Here is a 27,905-nt window from a genome sequence, read left to right as displayed (position 1 = left end):
TTTATATTTATATGTAGAGACAGAAATGAAAGGCCTTACATATTTATTACTGAACCCAGCCAACCAGTGCCTTCATAGCACACACAGGGAGAAAAAATATATTCCCAATAAAACATGTCCAACTATCCAGATAGTGGTAACATTTTCAGCTTAACATGGTAAGGTGGTCTTGACTTTCACACAACATAAATATGTGTGCTATCTCACGTGGAATTCCTTATAGACCCAGCTTGGTTCTTCTCCAATGTCTCCTTTTGAAGTTCTACCTGATTTTATTACCAGTTTTCATCTAAATCCACTGGGGAGTGGGACGATTTTGCTTTTGTTTCTTGGCCAGGAAACGCTTAATCCTGAAAGTTTTGTGAGAAGACATGGTGAGAAGCAGAGTCAAGCACACACCACGATGGCAGAGAAAGGAAGAGAGAGTAAGAAAGATAGTACATTTAACAAATGCTCCTTCTTTCAGAAATTCCCAAGTTTCCTTCATACAACTTGTAATGTTATTGCTTCACAGTCCTTCTGAATCATAAAGCGAGTTCTGACTGAGGTTCCAGGTGATGTAGTAAACATTCCACACAGGGAGCTTTACCATCAAGTCAGGGGAACGCCCACCACCGCTCTCATCACTATCCCCACTACTTCTGCCACGGCCATCACGTTCACCTCTACCTCCACCATCACTACTCAAGTTGGAGAAATAGAGGGAAAGGGGATAAAGGGAGGGCAAAGGAAGGTAATTCCAAAGGAACATGAGTGCCAATAATGCTTTAAGGTAAACTTTCTTAAATTTTTTTTTGGATAATAAGTATAGCCAATGAATAATTATATCTACAGTATTCTTTTCCTCCACGTTAGTTATCAGATGAAACCTTGGCTTCCTGTAAACTATGTACATTGAAGAGTGATATATCCCTCTACCTTGTACAAAAGAGGACTCGCGTTCCTCTCTCTGCTCTTATTCTGATGTCTTTATAGTTATTTAATCCTTCCTTCCTTCCTTCCTTCCTTCCTTCCTTCCTTCCTTCCTTCCTTCCTTCCTTCCTTCCTTCCTTCCTTCCTTCTCTCTCTCTCTCTCTCTCTTTCTTTCTTTCTTTCTTTCTTTCTTTGAGACAGAGTCTCTGTCTCCCAGGCTGTAGTGCAATGGCGCGATCTCAGCTCACTGCAAACTCTGCCTCTCGGGTTCAAGTGATTCTCGCATCTCAGCCTCCCGGGTAGCTGGGATTACAGGCGCCTGCCTACACCAAGCCTGGGTAATTCTTGTATTTTTAGTAGAGACAGGGTTTCACTATGTTGGCCAGGCTGGTCTCAAATTCCTGACCTCAAGTGATAGGCCCACCTCAGCCTCCCAAAGTGCTGGGATTATAGGCATGAGCCACCGTGCCCGGCCTATTTAATTTGTTATTGTGAATGAACGAACATATGAATGATGCAATACATTCTAAGAATGGCCCATGTGTGATAGAGCTGTATTATGGCTGTCCCCGGCGTATGGAAAAATGAAGTTCTGATATAAGTAATTGACTTCAGATCAAAACACAGTGTTGCGGTGCCTTATATATTGTCCCAATAGTCCATCAAGCCTCTTAAAACTATATATATCCTTTACATGAATATTACCAAAAAACAGCAATTAAAATATTTTTATATATTTTGGCCAAAAGCACTCAAAGGCCTTGACAGACCCAGTTTCTTCCCCTACTTCTCTGCTTACCTGTCCATTTCTTTTGCTGGGTCCTCTTGCTCCTTCTGCCGGCTAAGTGATCATTCCCTTGGATACTGCCTTGGACCCCTTGCTAATAAGTCTCAGCTGTGAGTTTTCCTAGGTCATTGTCTTAGGTCTCATTACACCATTCCTAGCCAGATGAAGGGCTAGGTTCCCGGTTGGGCACAATAATGGGGCTTTGTCCTTGGCTCCACCTGACCTGTTTCATTCCTTTATTAATGACCTGGATGAGCATATGGACAGAATTGCAATCTTTTCCCCTCATAGCTTCAAGGGCAGGGTGCATCCTCATCCATCTGTGCATCTCAGCACCTTGCACAGTAGCTGGCCTACTGTAGTTATTTTTTATTTTTATTTTTATTATTTTTTTTGAGACGGAGTTTCACTCTTGTTGCCCAGGCTGGAGTGCAATGGCGCCATCTCGGCACACCATAACCTCCGCCCTCTGGGTTCAAGCGATTCTCCTGCCTCAGCCTCCCCAGTAGCTGTGATTACAGTCATGCACCACCACGCCCGGCTAATTTTGTATTTTTTTTAGTAGAGATGGGGTTTCTCCACGTCGGTCAGGCTAGTCCCAAACTCCCGACCTTGGGTGATCTGCCCGCCTCGGCCTCCCAAAGTGCTGGCATTACAGGCATGAGCCACTGCGCCCGGCCTATTGTAGGTATTAAAGAAGTCATTGGATGCTGATCAAATTTGTTGAGACTGAAGTATTCATGGGTGAGTTGATACAATTTGGAGATTGGCATTACAATACTCCAGCAAAAATTGTGATAAAATTAAATAACATAGGCTGGGTGCAGTGGCTCATACCTGTAAACTAGCACTTTGGGAGGCTGAGGTAGGCAGATCACTTGAGGTCAGGAGTTCGAGACCAGCCTGGCCAACATAGTGAAACCCGTCTCTACTAAAAATACAAAAATCAGCTAAGCATGGTGGCAGGCGCCTGTAGTCCCAGCTACTCGGGAGGCTGAGGCAGAAGAATTGCTTGAACTCGGGAAGCAGATGTCAGTGAGCCGAGATAGCACCACTGCACCCCAGCCTGGGTGACAGAGCAAGACTCCACCTCAAATAAAATAAAATAACATAAAATAAGGTGGATGGGGATATAGAAGAAACAGGAATAAAAAAATGTTGATGACAGTCGAAGCTAGTGATGAGGATATGGGGACTTATACTCCTATTTTTGTGTAATTTTTAGATTTTCCATTAAAAAAGGAAAAATAATCGTTGGTGAGGGAAAGCCATGAAAACTTCCCAAAATGCAAATAGTTCTAGAAGTATTTATAATGTGGACATTTGTAAATAAAATTTTACTACAGGCATAAGTAGCTGTATCCAATACAGTCATACACTTTAGGGAATTAAATACAAATAAAGTGGCAAAACATTTCAAATTTATCAGAGTTTTGCTTGCTTCTTTAATTTTTATTTATATTGCCATGTGTAAACCATGTATGAAGGTTGCTAAAGCCCTTTTGCCTATCACATAGTGCACTATTTTGTTTATCATTTATCATAGAAGGTTTTCCTTTCTGGAAGTGATTTTTGAATAATTTACAGGATTCAAATTTTACTGGCTAGCATCTTAAAGATATTTACCTGTTTTCTATGGCCATTACATTATTTTCCATTCATTTTTAATTTACATGTATATTTCTTCTAATTGTTTTATTTAATATAGCTCACATTTTATTTTTAATTCAATATGCTTTTTGTATTTTTTTGAGACAGGGTCTCAGTTTGTCACCCAGGCTAGAGCATTGTGGCACTATCATAGCTCACTGAAACCTCAAAATCCTGGGCTCATGTAATTCTCCCTGCTCAATCTCCAAGTAGCTGGGACTACAGGTGTGAACCACTATGCCCAGTTAATTTTTAAGTTTTTTGTAGAGAAGGGGTTTCACTATGTTGCCCAGGCTGGTCCCCAACTCCTGACCTCAAGCAATTCTCTTACCTCAGCCTCCCAGGGTGTTGAGACTACAGGCGTGAGCCACTGCACCTGACCAAGTTCATTTTCTCTTACACCGTGTAACATAGCTGGTAACTAAGTGATGACATAAACAACTTGCCACAACATATTAGTAAATAAGCATTACACAGTTCTCAAATACAGGTCGTTAAAACAATCCTCTCCCATTGATCTCCTGATTTTTTCTTAATTAATTTTACATAGAACACATTTCTCCCTAAGCATTGTAATTTCATGTCTTTATGTAATGTATTTTTATTTGGCATAGTTCTCAGTGTCCTTTTCACTTAGGGCAGAATGAGCAGGCTTTTTTTTTTAGCTTCCCCTAGGTACCAACTATTTCACCATTTACCTCATTTGAGGCTAAAAGCAGATGCTCAGAGAAATTAAAAGACTTGACTGAGGTTATACAGTTAGTAAATGAATAATTGTTGTTGTTGAAGAGACTGCGTCTCCCTCTGTAACCCAGGTGGAGTGCAGTGACGCCATCACAGCTCACTGCAGCCTCAACCTCCAGGGCTCCAGCATCCTCCAGTGTCAGCATCCTGAGTCGCTGAGATTACAGGTGCGAGCTACAGAGCCCGCCCAGGGACAATTTTTGTGTTTGTTATAAGACGGAGTTTCGCTTTTGTTGCCTGGGCTGGAGTGCAATGGCGTGATCTCAGCTCCCTGCAACCTCCACCTCCCGGGTTCACGCGATTCTCCTGCCTCAGCTTCCTGAGTAGCTCGGATTACAGGCACACGTCCGGGTAATTTTGTATTTTTAGTAGAGACGGATTTCACCATGTTGGTCAGGCTGGTCTCGAACTCCCGACTTCGTGATCGGCTCTCCTTGGCCTCCCAAAGTGCTGGGATTATAGGCGTGAGCCACCGCGACCAACTTGTTTTTGTTGTTTTTATTCAAAGTCTGAGGCCGTAGGAGAAAGATGGCGGTGGAGTCGCGCATTAGCCAGGAGGAAATGAAGAAGGAGCTTCCGGAGCTGATCACTACAAGACAGACCCGCGGCCGCCAGTGACAGCCGCCGCCACCCAATGGTCGAGTTCTCCCGGGGGAACCTACCATCCAGCGAGCTGGCAATCTACACTTGGATAGATGCAACCTTGAAAGAACTGAGCTTAGTAAAATAAGTCTATCCAGAGGCTAGAAAGAAGGGCACACATTTCGATTTTGCAGTCGTTTTTACAGATATTAAAAGATCTGGCTATCGTGTGAAGGAGATTGGCCAGTACCACGTCTGGCAGAAAGGGGACTGGTGATTCCATGACCCCTGCAGTCACAGAAGTTACAACTAGGAGATTATTTGGACATAACGATTACCCCCCACTCCTTCAGCGTTCATGAGTCGTATTATATTCTATTTACTATTTCTTTTATTCAGGTTTTTTTGTTTTGTTTTGTTTTGTTTTTTTGAGATGGAGTTTCGCTCTTGTTGCCCAGGCTGGAGTGCAATGGCATGATATCGGCTCACCACCACCTCCGCCTCCCAGGTTCAAGCGATTCTCCTGCCTCAGCCTCCCAAGTAGCTGGAATTACAGGCAGGTGCTACCACGCCCGGCTAATTTTGTATTTTTAATAGAGACAGAGTTTCTCCACGTTGGCCAGGCTGGTCTCGAACTCCTGACCTCAGGTGATCCGACAGCCTCGGCCTCCCTAAGTGCTGGGATTACAGGTGTGAGCCACTGCCCCCGGCTTCTACTTACTATTTCTTGAATGTATTTTTCAGTCAGTTATGTAAAGTAAACTTATATGCTTTTTCCTCCCCTGAAAAAAAAAAAATCCTAAGTCTACATTTTTCACAACAGAGTCAGTCCTCCATATCTGAAGGTTCTGCATCTGTGAATTCAACCAACTTTGGGTAGAAAATATTCCCAAAATACCTACTAAAATAATAATACTAATGAACCAATACAACAACAAAATAATACAAATAAAAATACAGTATAAGAACTATTTACATAGCATTTACGTTGCATTATGCATATTCTATCAAGAGATGATTTAACGTATACAGGAGGGCCCGGGTGCCGTGGCTTACGCCTGTAATCCTAGCACTTTGGGAGGCAGAGCTGGGCGGATCACTTGAGTCAGGAGTTCAAGACCAGCCTGGGCCAACATGGTGAAACCTCGTCTCTACTAAAAATACTATATATATATATCTGTGTGTGGGTGTGTGTGTATATATATATATTTACGTATTAGGTGAGCATCTGTAATCCCAGCTACTTGGGAGGCTGAGGTGAGAGAATTGCTTGAACCCAGGAGGCAGAGGTTGTAGTGAGCCCAGATTACACCACTGCACTCCAGCCTGGGCGACAGAGCAAGACTCCGTCTCAAATAAGTAAATAAACAAGTATACAGGAGGGCCGACGCAGTAGCTCACACCAGTAATCCTAGTGCTTTGAGAGGCTAAGGCGGGGCAGGTGGATCACATGAGGCCAGCAGTTTGAGACCATACCGGCTTGGCTAACATGGCGAAAACCCAACTCTACTAAAAATACAAAAATTAGCCGGGCGTCGTGGTGCATGCCTGTAGTTACAGCGACTATGGAGGCAGAGGTGGGAGGATGGCTTGAGCCCAGGAGTTCTAGGCCACTGCACTCCTGAGTGAAGCAACATACAAGGAAGATACAAATACTATGCCACTTTTATCAGGAACCTAAACTTCCTTAGATTTTTGTATCCATGCGTGGAGAGGGTGGTCTTGGAACCAATCCCCCACAGATACCTAGAGACAATGTATATTGTTCTGTTTTTCCATATTCAAACTTCCTGTCCATGACCTAGTATTTACTGAAAATATCAGATTTTAGGATGGCATGTAAAATAGGACCCTATTGGCCTTCAGAAAATATGTTTGTTTGTTTGTTTGTTTTTGTTTTTGAAACAGTGTCTCACTCTGTCGCCCAGGCTGGAGTACAGTGGCATGATCTTGGCTCACTGCAACCTCCACTTCCTGAGTTTAAGCGATTCTCCTGTCTCAGCCTCCCGAGTAGCTGAGATTACAGGAGTGCCATCACACCCATCTAATTTTTGGGGTACTGTTAGTAGAGACAGGGTTTCACCCTGTTGGCCGGGCCAGTCCCAAACTCCTGACCTCAAGTGATCCACCTGCCTCTGCCTCCCAAAGTGCTGGGATTATGCATGAGCCACTGCGCAGGGTCAGACAAAATCTTATATACAAATTTATATTTGGAAAGACAGATAACTCAATTACTACTGGGGCTGGGGTTTGTTGCCCAGGCTGGAGTACAATGGCGTGATTGCAGCTCACCGCAACCTCCACCTCCCGGGTTCAAGCGGAGTGTGGGAAGACAAAAACATTCTTTTATTTTCTACTTTGTATCCTTCTGCATTGAACTTAAGAACATGATGATATATACCTTTTATAACAAAATATATTTCATTATTATTATTATCATATTGTCATTATAATTAAATGGGTCAATTTCTTATCTAACTACCAACTATCTATAGAATATCAATAGATATTCAATTGTTGAATATGTATTATGTATCTGAGATGTTTTAAGTACTTAGAGGCTCCAAGTATTCTTAGTGTCACAGGCTCCATCCCCCATTACTGTAACACATTAAAATGTACCCATCTCAAATACAATTTATATACGAATTGAGTTGAAGTTGACTAGTTTTTGTAATGTCATATTTCATAAATATTTATGGCTGGGCACAGTGACTAATGCCTGTAATCCCAGCACTTTGGGAGGCTGAGGCAGGTGGGTCACCTGAGGTCGGGAGTTCAAGACGAGCCTGACCAACGTGGCGAAACCCTGTCTCTACTAAAAATACAAAATTAGCAAGGTATGGTGGTGCATGCCTATAATCCCAGCTACTTGGGATATATATATATATATATATATATATAAAGTTACTTTATTTATTTATTTTTGAGACAGGGTCTCAATCTGTAGCCCAGGCTGGAGTGTGGTGGTGCAATCATGGCTCACTGCAGCTTCCACCTCCCAGGCTCAAGCGATCCTCCCACCTCAGCCTCCTGAGTAGCTCGGACTACAGGCATGCATACCATCGCACCTGGCCTTTTTTTTTTTTTTTTTTTTTAATTGTTAATAGAGACAAGGCCTCACTATGTTGCACAGGCTGGTCTGAAACTCCTGACCTCAAGTGATTTCCCTACCTTGGCCTCCCAAAGTGCTGGGATTACAGGTATAAACCACTGCACCCAGCCAACTTTGATTTTTATCAATTTTTAAAATATTTTGTAACCAAAGCATTTTTTTTTCTGGTCTCTAACTTTTCATAGACCCTTGGAAATATCTCATGCCCTAGAAATTGTGCATGAAATGGATAAAAATGGCCCCAGGTGCTGAGTACAGTGCTAGATGTTTCTGATAGGAAGGGGTATAAAATGATGCCTGCTCTCCAGAAATGTATCATCCAGCTCTACATCTTTTCTTTCCTATCCTCAGCCCATACCTCTTCGTTGTCGTTTTAAAAAAAATTCTGTCCTTACTGTCAGTTCTTTTCCTTATTCTGCTTGGTTTTGGCATAATCCATTCATTTTCTTGTGAACCCTCTAATTAGAACAAAAGTGTTTTAAGGCAGACGAAATGCAGCACAAAAGTAATTACAATCATGCGTCATTTAACGATGGGGACACTTTCTGAGAAGTGTATCGGTAGGCAATTTCATGGCTGTGTGAACGTCACAGAGTGTACTTACACAAACCTAGATGGTGCAGCCCACTAACACCTAGGCTATATGGTATAGCCTATCGCTCCTAGGCTACAAACCTGTACGGGTGTGTTACTGTAGTGAATACCGTAGGCAACTGTAACACATGGAAAGTATTGTGTACCTAAACACAGAAGAGGTACAATAAAGTATTGTACAAAGAGTAAAAAATGCAACATTTTAAAATAGGGCACTTACCATGAATAAAGCTTGCAGGACTGGAAGTCCCTCTGGGTGTCAATGAGTGAGTGGTGAGTGTGAAGGTCTAGCACATTATCGCACGCTACTGCAGACCTTATAAACCCTGTACACTTAGCTTACACTAAACTTGGAAACAATATTTTTTCTTCGATAATAAATTAACCTTAGCTTACAGTAACTTTTTACTTTGTAAACGTTTTAATTTTTAGAACTTTTTGATTCTTTTGTAACATTTGGCCTAAAAGGCAAACACATTGTACAGCTGTACAAAAACTACTTGCTTCATTTCCTTATTCTAAGAGCTTTTTTCTGTTTTTAATTTTTTAATTAACATTTTAAATTATTTATTTATTTATCTTTTGAGATGGAGTCTCACTCTGTCACCCAGGCTGGAGTGCAGTGGCACAATCTCTGCTCACTGCAGCCTCCACCTCCTACCTCCTGGGTTCAAGCAATTCTCCTGCCTCAGCCTCCCAAGTAGCTGGGATTACAGGCATGAGCCACCACGCTCAGATAATTTTCTGTATTTTTAGTAGAAACGGGGTTTTGCCATGTTGGCCAGGCTGGTCTCAAACTCCTGACCTCATGTGATCCACCCGCCTCGACCTCCCAAAGTGTTGGGATTACAGGTGTGAGCCATAGCACCCAGCTAAATTTTACTTTTATTAAAAAATTTAACTAAAATTATTGTTAAATTTTGTTTAAAATGTTTTAACCTTTTTCCAAAATAAATAAATAAATAAATAAACCTACAATACACACCTTGGCCTACACTGAGTTGGGATTATCACTGTCTTTCCCCTCCACATCTTGTCCCACTGGAAGGTCTTCAGGAGCAACAACACATGGAGTTGTCATCTATGTTAACAACACCTTCTGGAATACCTCCTGGAGGGCCTGAGGTTGTTTTACAGTTAATTTTTTTCTAATATAAGGAGTTCACTCTAAAATAACAATAAAAAGTATACTATCATAAACACATAAGCCAGTCACATAGTCATTTATCATTATCAGGTATTATGTTCTGTACATAACTTGTATTTGCTATACTTTTTTTTTCTTTTTGAGATGGAATCTTGCTCTGTCATCCAGGCTGGAGTGCAGTGGCACTATCTCGGTTCACTGTCACCTCTGCCTCCCAGGTTCAAGTAATTCTCCTGCCTCAGCCTCCCAAGTAGCTGGGATTACAGGCACTCACCACTATGCCCAGCTAATTTTTTGTATTTTTAGTAGAGACGGGGTTTCACCATGTTGGTTAGGCTGGTCTTGAACTCCTAACACCGTGATCCGTCCACCTTGGCCTCCCAAAGTGCTGGGATTACAGGTGTGAGCCACCGGGCCAGCCTAATTTTTGTATTTTTAGTAGAGACGGGGTTTCACCATGTTGGCCAGGCTGGTCTTGAACTCCTGACTGCAAGTGATCCGCCCACTTCGGCTTCCTAAAGTGTTGGAATTATAGGCGTGAGCCACCATGCCTGGCCTTGTATTTGCTGTACTTTTATTTGACTGGCAGCATATTAGGTTTGTTGACACCAGCATCAACACAAAAACATAAGTGACATGTTGCACTTTATGTCATTGAGACAACAATAATGTCACTAGGCAATAGGAAGTTTTTGGCTCCATTATAATCTTGTGGTACCACCATTGCATATGGTCCATCATTGCCTGAAACATCATTATGCAATACATGACTGTCCATATTAGAAATCAGAATTGCAGGTCTCAAATATATACTTTCACATGCCTAAGGTAAAATATTGTGCTGATTTCTCTGAGCATTTGCTTAGATGTCTGGCTGACTTTTTGGAATTTTTGCCTAGTTTATTTCAGGCAGACACAGGTCAATCACCAATTAATTGAGTACTTACATGTTTTTTGAGGAATATGACTCAGAATATTTAATCCTAGGCTTATATAAGATTGTGAGGAGCCAAATCAAATTGCAACGATAAGAGCCTGCTTGAAGAGATTTTCACTGCATCATCCTGGCATGTAAATATCTTTCGTCCTGTTTGTAGGGTGTTTTGGAAATCAAGAGAATGGAATATGAAAACATCAACATTTGATTCATATCTGGATATTCCACTTTTACCCAAAAGAAAACGTTTTAGAAAGAAAAAGTCAAGACCAGTGAGACACACCAAACGCCATGAAGAGGAGCAGGTCTATGAGCAAGCGACCACATTACCCTGTTCCATCTGCAAGCACGAAATTGACCTAACTGGTATTTTTCTCCATAAGAAGCAACATGTAGCTCTGGCCACGCTGGGTTTCCAGTGGATGGGTGGAAAGAAACCACTGCCCTCAGTGATTGCTGTTCAGAGACAGTTCATGATTTCTAAACTATTGTCATCTTTTATGTTCACTGAAAAAACCCTACAGAGCATTAATAATGCTTTTGAGCTGCTTTGGAAAAAAAAAATACCAGCATACTACAAGATTTTTGATAACATTGACAGGAGTGTCATATATTCTCAAAAAATACGTCATCTATTAATTAAAGGAGTGGGCATTTGTGAAGACAGGAATTCTACATGGAAAGCTGACATGAATGATAAATTCACTATAGTGAGTAATTTTGGTAATAAACCTAATGTGTGTTTTTTCGGTTTGTTCGATGGACATCATGGTGCCTCAGCGGCAGAGTTGACATCCATGGAACTCCCAGTTTTACTCCTCCATCAGCTTTCCAAATTTGATCCTTCTTACCAAATGACAACTGATGAGCAACAAATAATCAATTCCTTTTACACTGTGTTTAGAGAGGAATACACAGCAATAGAAGATCTCTTTTCTGCCATAAACAAAACAGAAGCAGTGAGGCGTGAGTATGAGGACATACACAAAGCCTTTGCAAAAGCATTTTGGAGAATGGATAGGCTTTTACGTCTTGGAAGAAAAGAAGTGTCCAGGGTTCAATGGAGTGGCTGCTCTGCAGTTACTTGTATATTGGAAGGCAAACCTAAAAGTCCTTATGCTCATAAGAATTGGAAAAGAAGAAACCACCATGATGGATTGTCAGAGAATTCCACTTCCCAGGAGATGCCACAAATAATTCCTGGAATATTACATGTTGCAAACACTGGTATGTACATTGAATAGCACCAAATAACGCCTTTATGTTTTTGGTTCCTTGCAGCAAAACCCCTCATGCTTCCAGAATTTTTTTATGATTTATTATTTAGCGACTTATTAGTGCCTAGAAATTGCACTGATCAATATAAGAAGCAACAAATAACCACAATTTAAGTGCAGATTGCAGGCACAAAAATATTGTAATTATTTTTCAAACAGGCACAGATATGATATAATGTGACAAATATGTTACATTTTCCCAAAGGGGTAGCAATAGAGTTGCTGATAAAGATGAAAAGCAAATATACTACATATGCTTAAATCTGAACAAGCTTAAAAACATTTTGTACACTTCCTCTTTTCAGAAAAATGGAAAGTTGTTTGCTCATTGTTAGTGTAGTTGTTTAAATTGGTCAGTTACTCTGATAAGTGTATTTGCTATAGGTCATTCTCATGCTCACTGGCCAAGTAGCATCTCTTTCATGTCAGAGAGAATAATAGTTCATGCCTCAGTTTTATGAGCATGTATTCTCTTCTTAAAGAAGTTACCTGTGTTGTTTCAGGAAGTTTAGGAATTTGCCAAAATGGAAAGCTCAGAGGTAAAACTTTTTAGCAGAACTGACATGAGTTCCACACTGAGTTCTATGAGATACTTAACTACAGTTCTACTACCCTTTCCATAGATAGAATTATTATTAATGATAGTGTCCGCTTACTGAATATTGAATAGAGTAATTTCCTCTTCTAGTCTTACAATAACTTTGACATCTAGTGATATCTAAGTATTGTTAACCCAAAGTTTCAGATGAGAAATTAAAGCTAAAAAATGTGAGATAATTTGTTCAAGGTCTCAGAAGTAACAGGAATTGGAGTTGGAAATCAGTCCTGCCATATCATGTTACCTCTTAAGGAGATTGTTTCCAAAGCCTGAGGAGGCTGGGCCTCAGCAAGTGGGACTCTGTGGCAGAGATAGTGTTGCAAGGCCAGATAATCACAAAGAATACTACAACGAATGTCAAGGCCCCAGAAAGTCAGCCTGTTTCTGATCCAGCCTGGTTCTGAGCCTGAAATGTCAAGGACTCCAGACTAAACACCACCAAGAAAGTGAAGTGCATGTCCACTGCCTCAAAGTCTTTGTCATTTCTCAGGCTCTATGCTGAGGTTCCAAATAGTTCATAGACATAAGCATTATAGATTTAAGGCCAATCTGTGAACTGACCCATATTCTTGGAATTGGGACCCCTATAGAAGTTATCGTTAATTATAAGAGTCTTTGTAAAATTAATATGACAAATTATGACATATTCAATAAGTGGATACTGTCATTAAATGTTTAGACATGGCCAGGGGTGGTGGCTCACGCCTGTAATTCCAGCACTTTGGGAGGCCGAGGTGGGTAGATCACCTCAGGTCAGGAGTTTGAGACCAGCCTGGCCAACATGGTGAAACCCCATCTCTACTAAAAATACAAAAAAAAAAAAAATTAGCTGGGCGTAGCAGGCGCCTGTAATCCCAGCTACTCAGGAGGCTAAGGCAGGAGAATTGCTTGAGCCTGGGAGGCGGAGGTTGCAGTGAGCTGAGATCACACCACTGCACTCCAGACTGGGCAATGAAGCGAGACTCAGTCTCCAGAAAAAAAAAATAAATGGCCAGGTGCAGTGGCTGACTCCTGTAACCAGCGCTTTGGGAGGCCAAGGCGGGCGGATCATGAGGTCAGGAGATTAAGACCATCCTGGCTAACATGGTGAAACCCTGTCTCTACTAAAAATACAAAAATTAGCTGGGCGTGGTGGCGCATGCCTGTAATCCCAGCTACATCGGGAGGCTGTGGCAGGAGAATGGCTTGAATCCAGGAGGCGGAGGTGGCAGTGAGCCGAGATGGCACCACTGCTCTCCAGCCTGGTAACAGAGCAGGACTCAGGACTCCATTTCAAAAAAAATAAAAAAAATCTAGATACACTGCTGATTGGTTGGTTCTAATCTCCAGGTCCAACAATGGGATTTAATTTCCAGGCCTATACAATGGTGTTAAACTGTTTGCATCTAGGCATGTTGCATTTTAATAGAAAGACACATGGGTGAAACAATTCAAATTGTAAAAGAGAGAACCTGAGGTCATGATTTAGCTACAAAAGTACTCCTGTAAGAAAGAACTTTAAATGACTTCCAGCCATAAAAAAAAAATTTCACACAAAATTTTCAAGAATTATTTTGTATTTTATAGAACAGGATTAATTATAGCAAGGAAATTGGGTTTCCTTTTATAAAATTCATAAAATATCAATGTCATCATAACTCTAGAATTAAAAAAAATTCTTAACTTATAATGAAATATGAGTTCAATGATGAAGCCACTGAATAAATGTTGAATTTGTGCATGTGGAAAAAGGTACTGCCAGACTCACATTCTTTTTAAAAATGTTTATCTACTTTATTGATACATAATAATTGTAAATATTTATGGGGTACATGTGGTATTTTGATATATACATATAATATGTAATGACGAAATCAGGGTATTTAAAATATTCATCACCTGAAATGTGTATTATTTCTTTGTGTTGGGAACACTTCAACTCTTCTAGCTATTTTAACATATACAGTGAATTATTGTTAACTATAGTCACCCTAATGTGCTATCAAACACTAGAACTTATTCCTCGTCTCTGACTGAATGTCTGTACCTTTTTTATTTTTTGAGATGGAGTCTCACTCAGTTGCCCAGGCTGGAGTGCAGTGGCACCATCTTGGCTCACTGCAACCTCCGCCTTCTGGGTTCAAGCCATTCTCCTGCCTCAGCCTTCTGAGTAGCTGGGATTACAGGTGCACGCCACCACACCTGGCTAATTTTTGTATTTTTAGAAAAGACAGGGTTTCACCATGTTGGCCAGGCTGGTCCCGAACTCCTGACCTTAGGTGACCCACCCTCCGCTGCCTCCCAAAGTGCTAGGATTATAGACGTGAGCCACCGTGCCCAGCCTAATTTTTGTATTTTTAGTAGAGACAGGGTTTCAACATGTTGGTCAGGCTGGTCTCGAACTCCTGACCTTGTGAACCACCCACCACAGCCTCCCAAAAGTGCTGGGATTACAGGGGTGAGTCACTGCGTCCGGCCTGTTTGTACTTATTAACCAACTTTACTTTATCTCCTCCTGCCCCGTCCCCAACCTTTCCCAATCTTTGGTAACCATCATTCTGCTTTACCTCATTGAGATCAACAATTTTTAGGATCCACATATGAAAGAGAACAAGTAATGTTTGTCTTTCTGAGTCTGGCTTATTTCACTTAACATTATGTCCTCAGTTCCATCCATGTTGCTACAAATGACAGAATTTCCTTCTTTTTCATGGCTTAATAGTATTCCATTGTGTACATATACTACGTTTTCTTTATCCATTCATCTACTGATGGATGTTGTTGACCCTGCATCTTTACTATTGTGAATAGTGCTGCATAAAATGTGGGGGTACAGGTATCTCCTTGATATCCATCGGCTACATACTCAGTAGTGGGATCTGCTCCCCATGACTCAAATATCTGTTAGACCCCATCTCCAACATTGTTGATAAAATTTCAAGATGATGTTTGGGGGGAACAAAAATACCTACCATAGCAGGGCCTTTATTATGTTGAGATATGTTTCTTCTATGCCTAATTTGTTGAGAATTTTTATCATGAAGAATTTTTTTATCATGTTGAGATATGTTTCTTCTATGCCTAATTTGTTGAGAATTTTTATCTAGACACGGCCAGGGGTGGTGGCTCACGCCTGTAATTCTAGCACTTTGGGAGGCCGAGGTGGGTAGATCACCTCAGGTCAGGAGTTTGAGACCAGCCTGGCCAACGTGGTGAAACCCCCTCTCTACTAAAAATACAAAAAAAAAAAAAAAAAAAAAATTAGCTGGGTGTAGCAGGCGCCTGTAATCCTAGCTACTCGGGAGGCTAAGGCAGGAGAATCGCTTGAGCCTGGGAGGCGGAGGTTGCTGAATTTTATCAAAAAAAATTGGGGGGCATTTATTGAGATAATCATATGGTATTTCTCCTTCATTCTGTTGGTAATATGTCATATTTATTTTATTTTTAATGCTGACTGTATTACAAGTCGTCACGGTGGGCTATCATACTCAGTAGTGGGATCTGTCCCCATGACTCAAACATGTATCAGAACCCATCTCCAACATTGTTGATAAAATTTCAACATGATGTTTGGAGGGAACAAAAATACCTACCATAGCAGGGCCTTTCGGATGTTGAGATGTGTTTCTTCTATGCCTAATTTGTTGAGAAGTTTTATCATGAAGAGGTGTTAAATTTTATCCAAAAAATTTTTGGCCATCTATTGAGATAATCATATGGTATTTCTCCTTCATTCTGTTGGTAATGTGTCATATTTATCTTATTTTTAATGCTGATTGTATTACAAGTCATCACAGTGGGCTATGGGGAAAAGTTTTCAATTAGCAGTAATCACACCATGGCTAAACCTCACTGGCTATGATACTGCCTCTGCACGAAGCTTCACATTTATTGATTTCTGTGTAAACCATCCTTGCATCCCTGGAATAAATCCCACTTGATCATGGTGCTTTAAAAAATATATGTGTTGTTTGATTCAGCTTGCTAGTATTTTGTTGAGGATTTTCACATCTACATTCATCAGGGATATTGGCCTATAGTTTTCTTTTTTGTTGTTGTGTCTTTTCTGATTTTGGTATTCAGGTAATGCTGGGCTCGTGGAATGAGTTAAAAAGATTTCCTTCCTCTTCAATTTTCTGAAATAGTTTGAGAAGAATTGGTGTTAATTCTTTTTTATGAGTTTGGTAGAATTCAGCAGTGAAGCCATCTGGTCCTGGGCTTTTCATTTGGGGGACTTTTTTTACTGACTCAATCCTGCTACTTGTTATTGGTCTGTTCAGGTTTTCTATTTCCTCCTGGTTGAATCTTGGTAGGGTTGTATGTGTCCAGGTGTTTATGTTTATCCATTTCCTCTAGGTTTTCTAATTTGTTAGGGTATAGTTGTTCCTAACAGTCCCTAGTGATCTTTTGTTTTTCAGTGGCATCTGTTGTAATGTCTCCTTTTTCATGTGTTTTTTTTGGGATTTTCTCTCTTTTTTCTTGTTTAGGCTAGCTAATGGTTTACTGACTTTTAAAATCTTTTCATAAAAATGACCTTTTGTTTAATTGATCCTATGTGTATTTTTTAGTGTCTATCTTGGTTAATTCTGCTCTGATCTTTTTTTTTTTCCTTCTATTGAGTTTGGTTTGTCCTGGCTTTCTAGTTTCTTGTGGTGCATTGTTATGTTGTTTATTTGGAGTTTTTTACTATAAATTTCCCTATTAGTATCACTTTTGCTGCATCCCATAGGTTTTGGTATGCTATGTTTTGATTTTCATTTGTTTCAAGAAGTTTTCGATTTCCTTTTTAATTTCTTCATTGACCCCATGATTGTTGAGGAGCATGTTGTTTAATTTCCATGTGTTTGTACAATTTCCAATGTTCCTCTCGCTATTGATGACTAGTTCTATTCCATTGTGGTATGAAAAGATACTACTTGCCAGATGCCTGAAGTCAAGGTGTTCACAGGGCCATGCCTCTTCTAGGGTAGAATCCTTCCTTGGGTCTTCCAGCTTATGGTAGCTCCAGGCATTCCCTCACCCACAGCTGCATAATTCCAGTCCCTGCCTTGATTTTCACATGGCATTTTACTGTTCTGCCCGTGTGTCTCTACTCTGTGTATCTCTTATGAAGACATTTCTCGTTGGAATTCGGGCCCACCTGGATAATCCGGAATGGTGTCATTTTGAGATCCTTAACTACAACTGCAAAAACTATTTTTTTTTTTTTCCCAATAAGAACACATTGACAGGTTGTGGGTGTTAGGAGTAAATGTGTGTTTTTGGATATATGGTCTTGAGCTTTGTTTTGGGATGAAATTACTTGGAAATAGTTTGATCCTTTTAGATCCTGTTTTTTTAATTTATCAGGCAAGTCCAGGGCAGTGTTGAGTTTGGGTCTAATTATTCTCTGCTACTGAGGCAAAACCTTCCTAAGCATGCTACCTAATGATTCCTGAATTAATATCTTTTCAGTCTGGCTGGTTGGAACAGGAATTATTCTACCAGCCCTATGAGTCCTCAGCAATGCTCCCTCTAATCCTTTTCAAATGTTTCTTTTCCCATTTTCCACCCACACATGTATTCACCAGTACCCATCTAAACACTTGAGAAAGACCCACTAGAGAAAGACCCTCGAAAGATATCTGGAATTCTCTAGAATTCCAGATGTGAGCTCTTTTCTCTCTGGTATTCTGTTCTCGGCAAGCTCTAGCTGCATTGGTTTCCCTGGACTCTTGGCTCTGTCTCTTCAAAACAGATGAAAGTGTAAATCCAGTCACTGTTAATTGTATCTTGACCAGAAAGACAAGAAATTCCATATAATTTATGTTTTGGGGAATTATTTGAGAGATGTGTCATCCAGAGTACTGCATTTGCTCCTGCCTGGTGTCTGCCTGTTGACAATATCAATATGTACTAAATGATCCATTTGAGGCTTTTAGATTACAAATACGTGAAGGTTGGTGGTTTCACATTCTTTGTTTTGTAGAGATGGGGTGTTATGTTGCCCAGGCTGGTCTCGAACTCTTGGACACAAGTGATCCTCCCATCTTGGCCTCCCAAACTGCTTTGATGCTTTGATGAGCTTTAATCTTCTCATGTATTAAACATGTGTTTATCCTTTCCTCACAGGATTACAGATGTGAGCTACAATGTCAAGCCAGTTCCAAGTTCTTTGTAGCTTCCTTTCTTCCCTCTTTCTCTCTTTGGCAGAATTTGAAATAGTCAGTTTTTCTGTAGTCTGTGTGGTGGCAACAGGCATAGGTTTATTTTTGGTTCACTGTTTCAGTGAGGCCATCGTCCTTTGGGGTCCTAGCTTTGTTGTGCTGAGCCATTTAGTCTTCCCCATCTCGGAGAAGCCCTAGGTTTTGTCTCCCGTTTCATAAGCCTGTGATTTTTTTTTTTTAAGACAGAGTCGGGTTGGGTGCAGTGGCTCACTCCTGTAATCCCAGCACTTTGGGAGGCCAAGGCGGGTGGATCACAAGGTCAGGAGTTCAAGACCAGCCTGGCCAACATGGTGAAACCCCATCTCTACTAAAAAATACAAAAATTAGCCAGGTGTGGTGGTGGGCACCTGTAATCCCAGCTACTTGGGAGGTTGAGGCAAAGAATTGCTCAAACCCAGGAGGTAGAGGTTACAGTGAGCTGAGATCGTGCCACCGCACTCCAGCCTGGGCGACAGAGTGAGACTCTGTCTCAAAACAAACAAACAAACAAAACAGTCTTGCTCTGTTATCCAGGCTGGAGTAGAGTGGCTCGATCTTGGCTCACTGCAACCTCCACCTCCCGGATTCAGGGTTCAAGCGATTCTCCTGCCTCAGCCTCCCGAGTAGCTAAGATTACAGGCACATGCCACCACGCCCAGCTAATTTTGTTTTATGTAAAGATGAGGTTTCAACATGTTGGCCAGGCTGGTCTCACACTCCTGACCTTAAGTGATCCACCTGCTTTAGCCTCCCAAAGTGCTGGGATTATAGTTATGAGTCACTGCACCTGGCCACCTTGTGAAAATCTAATGTGGATTTATTCGGCTCAATACATGGTCTTAGGTAAAAGTTAGTTTCTACTCTTGGTATACCTGAATTTAGTCATTATGCTTCTTGAGTATTTTGTACTTTCTGCTATATTATCCAGGATATTTACTTGTTCTCAGTGGAAGGGTCAATCTGAGACCCAGACTGCCTCATTACTGCTCCTTTTTAATATTTGAGTGCTTTGGTGTATCTGTTATTCCAATATCTTTATGTCTAGATTGTATATTTGTTAATAATTCCTTTTAATGAGGCCCTGTAAACTTTTTATTTCTCGTGTCCTAGCTTTCTGTCTCAAAAGCTCACAGTAAATTCAGAGACCAGGCACAACTTTACCCACTATTTCTCTATTATTCACTTTTTTTTTTTTTTTTTTTTTTTGAGATGAGGTTTTGCTATGTAGCCAGGAGCGCAGTGGTTATTCTTATGCTCAATCAGAGGATACTGCAGCCTGGAACCCCTAGCCTCAAGTGGTCCTCCTGCCTCAGCCTCCCAAGTAGCTAGGCCTACAGCCTACGCCACCACACCCAGCTATCACAATTTTTAAATTAGTGGTCACCTGAATCCCCCTTCCCTTCTCAAGACTGCCGTATCACTCCTTCATCTGATCTTCAAAATCTGTGAGGAAAGGATAATCACATTTTTAATACACGAGAAGACTAAAGCTCACCAAAGCATTATACAAGGTTATATAACCAGTGAGTGAGCCAGGACTCCAGGCTTTCAGGCTGGAAGTCTGGTTACTTCAAATGAACAGTACTAGCTCTCTCCTGTTGTTAGGGTGTCTTCATTTTTATGTGGACTTTTCTGTCTTCATTCATCGCTAACGCTGTATTTGCAGACCTCAGTTGCCTTTCTTCTCTAGATGCGTTTCCTTGGGTGTGAAAAGGTGTTCATTCGGACTAGTTTAGTAAGTTGCTTTTAAAATTATCTCCACCCCTACCATTTTCCCCTAAAGTCTAATTCAACTCCAGAATCTCCTTCAATTTTGTGCAGGAAAAAAGCCAAATTCTTAACACTGACATTTGATATACCTTCCCTTCCCCTTCTCCCTTTTTTGGATGGTGGTGCTGAGGAACTCTCACATGTTTACAAACCTGATTCTGAGAACACATTCAACAAATATTTCATAAATAGTTGAGACTCGTGCATAATCTAGTTAGGCTTGAGGGGTACAATGGTGAGCAATGAACAATGGACATGAGTTTCATGATCATATGTCTATAAAACAAAAGGATATTTTGAACATCCAATGAAAGCTAGTTCAATGTGAGTGAGGCTCTTAAGATAACCATTCTTAGGAAGTCACAAAGCTGCTGTCCATGCATAAAATTAAACAAATTCAGCCTCTTTTGCTGAAACTAGAGCACTGAAGAGAAACTGGATATAGACTGTTTCCCCTAATCTTATTTACATGCAATTATAATTTACTTGTGCTCCTTTATAATTGTAATTTTTCCTTTCCCCAGTAACTATTTCAATTTTTCCCAAGTTCCAAGTTACCACTGCCTATCTTAAGCCTGTAATTCTCCTTTGTATTTTCTTATAATTCTTTTAGAAATGGGTCTGAAATGAAACATTTGCCGTTTCCCCTCAATTTCTTTTGAATAGCCTCTCTACCTGCTTTTCTCTTCTTAGAACACCAGCCTTTAAGTGTCTACCTCTTAAATTAGCTTGAGTCTCACAGTAACTTTGACAAATAACACTGTGGGTCAAGAACTGTTACTTAGTGAAATAAAGTGATCTAATGAAGGCCACACAGACAAAAGTTTGGGGTTCAAGTCTGACTGTGTCAGGCTCCTAAATCCTTCCACTCCCCATACTGTTTTTCTACACCAAACTGTCCTTATTACTCCTGGGCAACGTTGTGCATCCTAGGTGTGTTTTTATTTTTCCTGCTTCATCCATCATGTATATAGGTATGTGTTTTTCTGACCACCACATAAACTTCCTTTTCCTCTTCTCTCACTCCTTCTTAAAACGTTTGTTCTAATCAACACTAAGTCACCTTTCTGGCTTTATCTGAGAAAAATCTTGATATTGCCTACTCAGCTCTAGAATTCCCTGGTTGGGATTCCAGAGTTTTCTTTCTCACAAAAGTTGGTGATAACCCAGTAACTGCAGGAGGCAGCCACATCATTATCCTCTGCATAAGAAACACTTTACCTGACTATGCCACTTTAAAAAGGCTTGAGCATCATCTCAAAGCAGCTCTTTTTAATCCCCAAGATTATTGTTCCTAAACACGTTGCTCTTCCAGTAATCCTGTTCCATTTTTATTCTGGTAACATTTTCTGAAGAGCGCAATCTCTCCAAATACTGAAAGTTGTTACCTTTGTCTAGGACTTGAATTCATTTATGCTTAGATTAAAATTGTGTAGTGGTTTTCAACACAGTTCATTGCTCGGTTAGCTGTTCGCATTTCCTCCAAACAGATGTTACCAAGAAACTTTTTAAAAAGCCAAATTGTCCTTTCTCTTAAGCTATCAAAGGCTGCTTCCTCTCCACTTCTCCACACTACGTGGACATAACAGTGATATTTAATAATCTTCCTCTAATTTCCCATCTTCATGGAAACCTTTTGTTCATTATCATGTTCAAACTTTCAGTTTAATATAGCACTTGACTTCAAACACCCTGTTTGTAGCTGACAGCATATGCCGCTCATTGTTACAAAATGAAACTGTTGACTCTGCATATCTAATTTTTTAGTTCATTCCATTAGTAGTCTTTCTGATGAATCTTATTTACCCTCTACTTCCTGGGTTATATACACAAATAGTTAAGAAACGCTGGCTACTTCTCCTTCACTTTTCTTTTCCTTCATGCACCATTCACACAGGTAAAGAATGCGATGCCAGGTGCAGTGACTAGCGCCTATAATCCCAGCATTTTGGGAGACCAAAGCAGGAGGATCGCTTAAGCCCAGGAGTTTGAGACCAGCCTGGGCAACATAGCAAAAGCCTGTTTCTACGAAAAAATGCAGAAATTAGCCGGGTGTGGTGGAACATGCCTTTAGTCCCAGCTTTCGGGAGGCTGAGGTGGGAGGATCACCTGAGCCCACGGAGGCCAACACTGCAGTAAGCCGTAATCATACCACTGCACTCCAGCCTGGGTGACAGAGTGAAACCCTGTCTCCAAAAGAAAAAAAAAAAAAAAATAAAGGCATTAACAGGTAGAGCAAGAACTGCAACCAGGATTTAATGTCCTTTCTCCTAAAATATTTTATTGTGCTGAACCCAAAGGATGTTCACAAGTAATAAAATGGGTCAACATGGTATGTCCTACTCTGTAGCACAGGAAAAAAAAAAAAAAAAAAAAAAAAAGGGCAAATAGTGCATAAGGCTACACTTGTCAAGCTCTCTGTAGAGGTAACTAAAATAAAAATAACCTGTTTACCATCCTTTCATTGTAAGTACTATTCCTTTTAAATTCTTTTCAAATCACATACTAGGAAAATAATGCTTTTTCTTTTTGCTAAATGGCCTTTTGGCTTGCCACATGCAAATAAACATTCACAAAGTCAATGGATTTGACTATTCTGAGCCAAATTATGTCCCTTCTGTTTTCAGAGCTATGGCCACACAATTCACATGTATGTACACACGTACAAATTTTTCTAAGAGGTACTGAACCATATGTACTCCTAATAATTCCATTTACTCAGTTGGCACGTTAAGTGCCACTTCATGTTGCCTTGCTGATTCAGTAATAATTTATAATCCAGCCATCATTTTACTGACTTATGTTCTGCAAAATCTAAGTCGAATAATCAACAGTAAGACAAGTTAATACACAATATTAATAACCACACTGTAAAGGAATGAGGGGCCATATGGCCTTTAAGAACTACTATTTATGTAGTTTCCAAAATATTTTTCACAATCATCTTTTAGTCCCAATCCAGTAGCTCAGCTATTAAAAATTCCTATTATATAAATGAGACAATAGTTTCTGTCTATATCTGACACTAGTGCCTTTACCAATTTAGGCTTTTTTTGAGTCTCACTCTATCGCACAGACTGAAGTGCAGTGGTGCAATCTCGACTCACTGCAACCTCTGCCTCCCAGGTTCAAGCAATTCTTGTGCCTCAGCCTCCTGAGTAGCTGGGATTACAGGCATGCACCATCATGCCTGGCTAATTTTTGTATTTAGTAGAGACAGAGTTTCGCCATGCTGGCCAGTCTGGTCAAGTGATCCTCCTGCCTCAGCCTCCCAGAGTGCTAGAATTACAGGCATGAGCCACCACACTGGCCACCAATTTAGGCTTTCCAACTATAGTACTATACTAGTTTTATGGGCCTCAACTTTTTTTTTTTTTTTTGAGAGAGAGTCTTGCTCTGTCACCTAGGTTGGAGTGCAGTGGTGTGACTTCAGCTTACTGCAACCTCCACCTCCTGTGTAGAGGCGGTTCTTGTGCCTCAGCCCCCCAAGTAACTGGATTACAGGCGTGCATGCGCCACCACGCCCGGCTAATTTTTTTGTATTTTTAGTAGAGATGGGGCTTTGCCATGTTGCCCCAGCTGGTCTCAAACTTCTGGCTTCAAGTGATTTGCCTGCCTCAGCCTCCCAAAGAGTGGTGTTTACAAGTGTAAGCCACCACACCTGGCCTTGGACCTCAACCTTCTAAGTCTAAATTCTTTTAGCTATAAAACTGTGGGCCTAGAATTGAACTCCTCCTGCAAGCAACTAAATGATCCCAGGTACAGGATCATATTTAAAACCAGAATATTCTATGTAAGTTTGGCATTCTATTCCAGGAATTTTAAATCTCAAAGATGTTATAATAATCAAATATTATTAACCCCATCTCAGAACAGTTTAATAACTTTCTATAAATCACAAATGATTTCATACCAAGAAAAACAATATGTAATTATATGTAATTTTAAAAACATAAAATTATATTCCTAAAAACTTGGGGAAAATCAATTTTTCCTAACTAAAAAAATTCAGTTGTTCTTAAAAAATACTCCACAAAAAGTTACAGTAATATATAATCTCCCACCAGTCTGTTCAGATCCTGCTTAAACTGTAAGATTTCAATGAAGCACACCATCATGGATTCATTTGAACCATGAACAAACTACAACCAACTTTTAAGATTTCAGTTTCCAACCAAAGGGTTTAATGTTGGCTGCCTATTATTCATGTAATACATTAATAATGTATTTCTTCACAGGAATGATTGACTTAATTTTTAAAAACTACACATTATAGCAACCTAACATTAATAGTGACATTTTAATGTTTTCATCAGCCATGACTTAAGCACATTCAAATTTTAACTTGTACTGGTTACACAACTGTCATTCTGTTTTTTTTAAAAAAATTAAAGTTTGTGTTTTAAATTGAAGAAGCATTTATCTTAAAACATTTAAAAATCTGCTAGATGGAATATATGTTGGCTATAAAAAAGTTCAACTCATGACTCTCCAATATAAGTAATATTAAGTCATTTCATTTAAAAATTTAGAAGTTACTTTGCATTATCTGTAATGTTAACACTAAATGTAGTAGTTTTAAACACTAAAAGTTGCTTCACAATGAGGTATAAAATGATGTTTGAATCTGTATTTACTATAAATCATTCAGTAGTGATATATTACACATATTTAAACAGTACTTTTACATAGCCTGCTTTCTGTTTAGCATTGAAACACAGAATTTACTAAAGTTAGCAGATTTTGAATACAATTGGTTATCTCTAGGATAAAAATTTCTTCTTTTAAAAAATAATCTTTTAGGTAATGTGCAAGCAGTCTTGTGCAGAAATGGGAAAGGTTTTTGCCTAACCAAAGAACATACTACACGAAACACAAACGAAAGAAGAAGAGTACTTCAGAATGGAACGGTCATAAGTTCAAATGAACCATACGGGCTGGTAGAAGGGCAAGTAAGAACTACACGAGGACTTGGATTTCATGGAAATCTCAAGCTGAAAAAGTCCATTATCCCAGCACCTCAAACTATTTCTGTCCCTATAGATGACCTATGTCAATTCCTTATTTTAGCTACTAATGGACTTTGGGAAGTTTTGGATAAAGAGGAAGTCACTGCCCTGGCAATGACAACATTTCACATGTATAAAGAAACATACTGTTCTATCATACCTAAAAAATCTTCACCATCCAAAGGGCCTCTGCTTTTTTCAACCATTGAACCAAACCGTACTAAATCACAAAGTAATATCCACGTATTGTTTCAGTATAAATCTGTATCTGAAGGATGTGTGTCAACTACAAATTCCAAAGAAAATTTGTCCGATTCAAACTATTCTAAATACTGCATTTATAACCCTGAGAATGTAGAAACATTTCCAGCAGAAACAACTCATCATAAACCTTGCAGTGAAAAAGTAACTGACAGACCAATTAGTGTCAATGGTGTGGCAACAAATGAAAAAGAATCAGGCACTAAGAATTTCTATGAAGGTGCAGCTGAGTACGTTAGCCGTGAACTTGTAAATGCTGCTTTACTGGCTGGCTCCAGAGACAACATTACAGTTATGGTAATATTTCTCAATGGAAGTGAGTATCAGCTTCTGACATAAAAAATAAAAGTTCCAATTATCCAGAGCACCAAAATATAATACCATAAAGCAATTCTTCAATGATCCAGATATTAGGACAATTCATCAATAACATGCAAACAATTTTATGAACACAGTAAAGAAAATATAAAAGCGGATATTAGGTCATATAATATCATTTATATATGTTCACTGTTTTATGTCAAAAAAAAAAAAAGAAAGAAAAACCAATACTTGCTTTTTATACCACTTTATTCCAACCTGAGCACCTCAATATAAAACTAAACACTGGTGAACCGTTTTCCTAATTCTGCATTATTGTAAATGTACAAGTTCTCCTAGCAGTCCAACACTTAAATAGACTAAATCATCTCTGACACATGGTAGCTTTCATATAATGAAAATACCTAAAATAATTAGTGCAATATACTGAACTGATCAAAATAAAATGAACTTTGGAAAAGAAGGCTGCAAGATTGTTACTAACATATTGCAATACTTTATGTTACAAATTACGGGTACATTGTTTATTATGGTTCTAGCCATGGAGGAACAACTGAAGCCCCTTCTTGTCAAAGGGGGAGAGAGAAATAATTAGCTATTTTAGTAACTGTACATTTTGTATACTTTTAAGCAACTCTTAAATATTACAGAAAAGTAATACAGATATGGAGACTACAATGCAGTACCCTATTTACAGTACAGCTGAAGATCGAATTTAAAATAATCAAGTTTGAATATACATAATTGTTAGTGCATTGACTATATTATGTCAAAAGGGAACAAAAGCCCCCTCCCTGCCCCAAACAACAAAACCTATGTAATGGCCAGCAGTGATTAATCGGAAATCAGACACCTGGTTTATTTCATTTTTGTTAAAGAACTCACATGTTTGAAAGGAACACTATCCATTAAGGTGCATTTATTAGTTCTCAAATTCTTAAAACAAGATGGGATTGCATTTGATTTTTACCCCATTTAAAAAAAACGGGACTGGCTATAATTAAGATACCAATAATACTCTTCCCTACCCCCCGACCTTGTATATGTGGGATTATTTTCTTGTGGCTAATTTATTAAAATGTGGAATGTACATTTTAAATACAGATACCAGGAGAAATGAACATTTGCCTGAATACTATGGCTAAGCATCATAAATAACTTTAGAATCTCCTTCTAAAAAAAGGATGTTTTTGAAAAGCCCAAATTAGTAAGTTCCAAATTTTTTTTCACAGGTGACTACTGTACCAGTGTGGAGAAATGGGCTGGTTAACTGTGTGGGTCCAGACAGTCATTTGTCTATATTCCTAGTGATGAGAAATTATTCCTCCTAACCTTCCAATGAAACAAGTGTCCACACAGTTCTCATTTTTTTCCCTATTGTTGAAACATTAGTGAGAAGGACCCATGCATGTTATTAAAAATTAAGTTCAAAACACTTAAAATAATTCTGTATTAGAAACTTGACTCTATCATAAGTCTCTTCTTTTGGAAGTCATACTGGGCTGGTTAAATGCTCCAATTCCATTGTTATTAACATTTAGGAAGCAGAAGACTATTCCAGCTAGTTCAAACTAGAGGTTTAGTTACTACAACACTGACTCCTGGTTGGTTGTGTGGGTTCGGTGAGGTCTACTCCTCTTCCTCTGGCAGAATTTGCTCCTGGATTTTGTGGTTCATTCTTTGGCAATTTTTTAGCTGAAAGAAAATGATTAAATAAATGGAATATTTGAATACTCATATTAGTATCAGTTTCACCTGCTATTTATAATTTTTCTTTCCAGTTAGGTTACCCCCAAAGTATTATATAATCACATGTTCATTCTTTTCAAATGTTTACTATCTATTAAATGCCAAAACATTGGTTGCTGTCTTAGGGAGTTTGATTTCTGGGGTAACTGTGTTGGGGGAAGGGTAGACGGAGACTGGCTGTAGACACAATTAAAACTTAAGCCTGACTAGTGCTTTATGTAATTCTCTACACAGATTCACTCAGTAATACCAGAAAAGTTGTATTTTATTTTATACTCATTATTACTT

At 39.5% G+C, this 27,905-nt stretch overlaps 2 protein-coding genes and 1 non-coding gene across 4 annotated transcripts in view; 1 reads left to right on the top strand and 2 right to left on the bottom strand.

Annotated features, from left to right (window-relative positions):
* Positions 1-568: 568 nt before the first annotated feature.
* On the top strand, positions 569-27,034 carry PP2D1 (protein phosphatase 2C like domain containing 1). Of its 2 annotated transcripts, none has more exons than XM_073023638.1 (3): positions 569-772; positions 10,629-11,695; positions 26,973-27,034. In XM_073023638.1, exons 1-3 carry the CDS (start codon positions 750-752, stop codon positions 27,011-27,013), a joined length of 1,131 nt encoding a protein of 376 aa, XP_072879739.1. In that variant the 5' UTR covers positions 569-749; the 3' UTR covers positions 27,014-27,034. The 2 variants fall into 2 exon arrangements, with proteins under 2 accessions (XP_072879739.1, XP_008007451.3); XM_008009260.3 differs by lacking the exon at positions 26,973-27,034 and adding an exon at positions 25,081-26,838.
* Positions 16,064-16,204, bottom strand: LOC119626139 (U4 spliceosomal RNA). The gene has a single exon (XR_012095672.1). It is a non-coding gene; the product is annotated as a U4 spliceosomal RNA (small nuclear RNA).
* RAB5A (RAB5A, member RAS oncogene family) overlaps positions 26,100-27,905 on the bottom strand; it is a 36,644-nt gene continuing 34,838 nt past the window's right edge. The window contains exon 6 of the mRNA XM_008009261.3: positions 26,100-27,563. Within this exon, the coding sequence (XP_008007452.1) occupies positions 27,448-27,563 (116 nt within the window). The 3' untranslated portion in view covers positions 26,100-27,447. The remainder of the gene's footprint in view (positions 27,564-27,905) is intronic.

The sequence above is a fragment of the Chlorocebus sabaeus genome, chromosome 15, assembly GCF_047675955.1.
Source record: "Chlorocebus sabaeus isolate Y175 chromosome 15, mChlSab1.0.hap1, whole genome shotgun sequence".
Classification (NCBI taxonomy): domain Eukaryota; kingdom Metazoa; phylum Chordata; class Mammalia; order Primates; family Cercopithecidae; genus Chlorocebus; species Chlorocebus sabaeus.
This window is presented reverse-complemented; position numbering and strand designations above follow the sequence as displayed.

Bases quoted from the DNA above. Each gene is read 5' to 3' on its own strand.
- PP2D1 (XM_008009260.3), top strand. From the start codon at position 750: ATGAGTGCCAATAATGCTTTAAG. The intron at 773-10,628 runs GTAAACTTTCTT...TCCTGTTTGTAG, and splicing joins AGTGCCAATAATGCTTTAAG to GGTGTTTTGGAAATCAAGAG. The intron at 11,696-25,080 runs GTATGTACATTG...ATAATCTTTTAG, and splicing joins ATTACATGTTGCAAACACTG to GTAATGTGCAAGCAGTCTTG.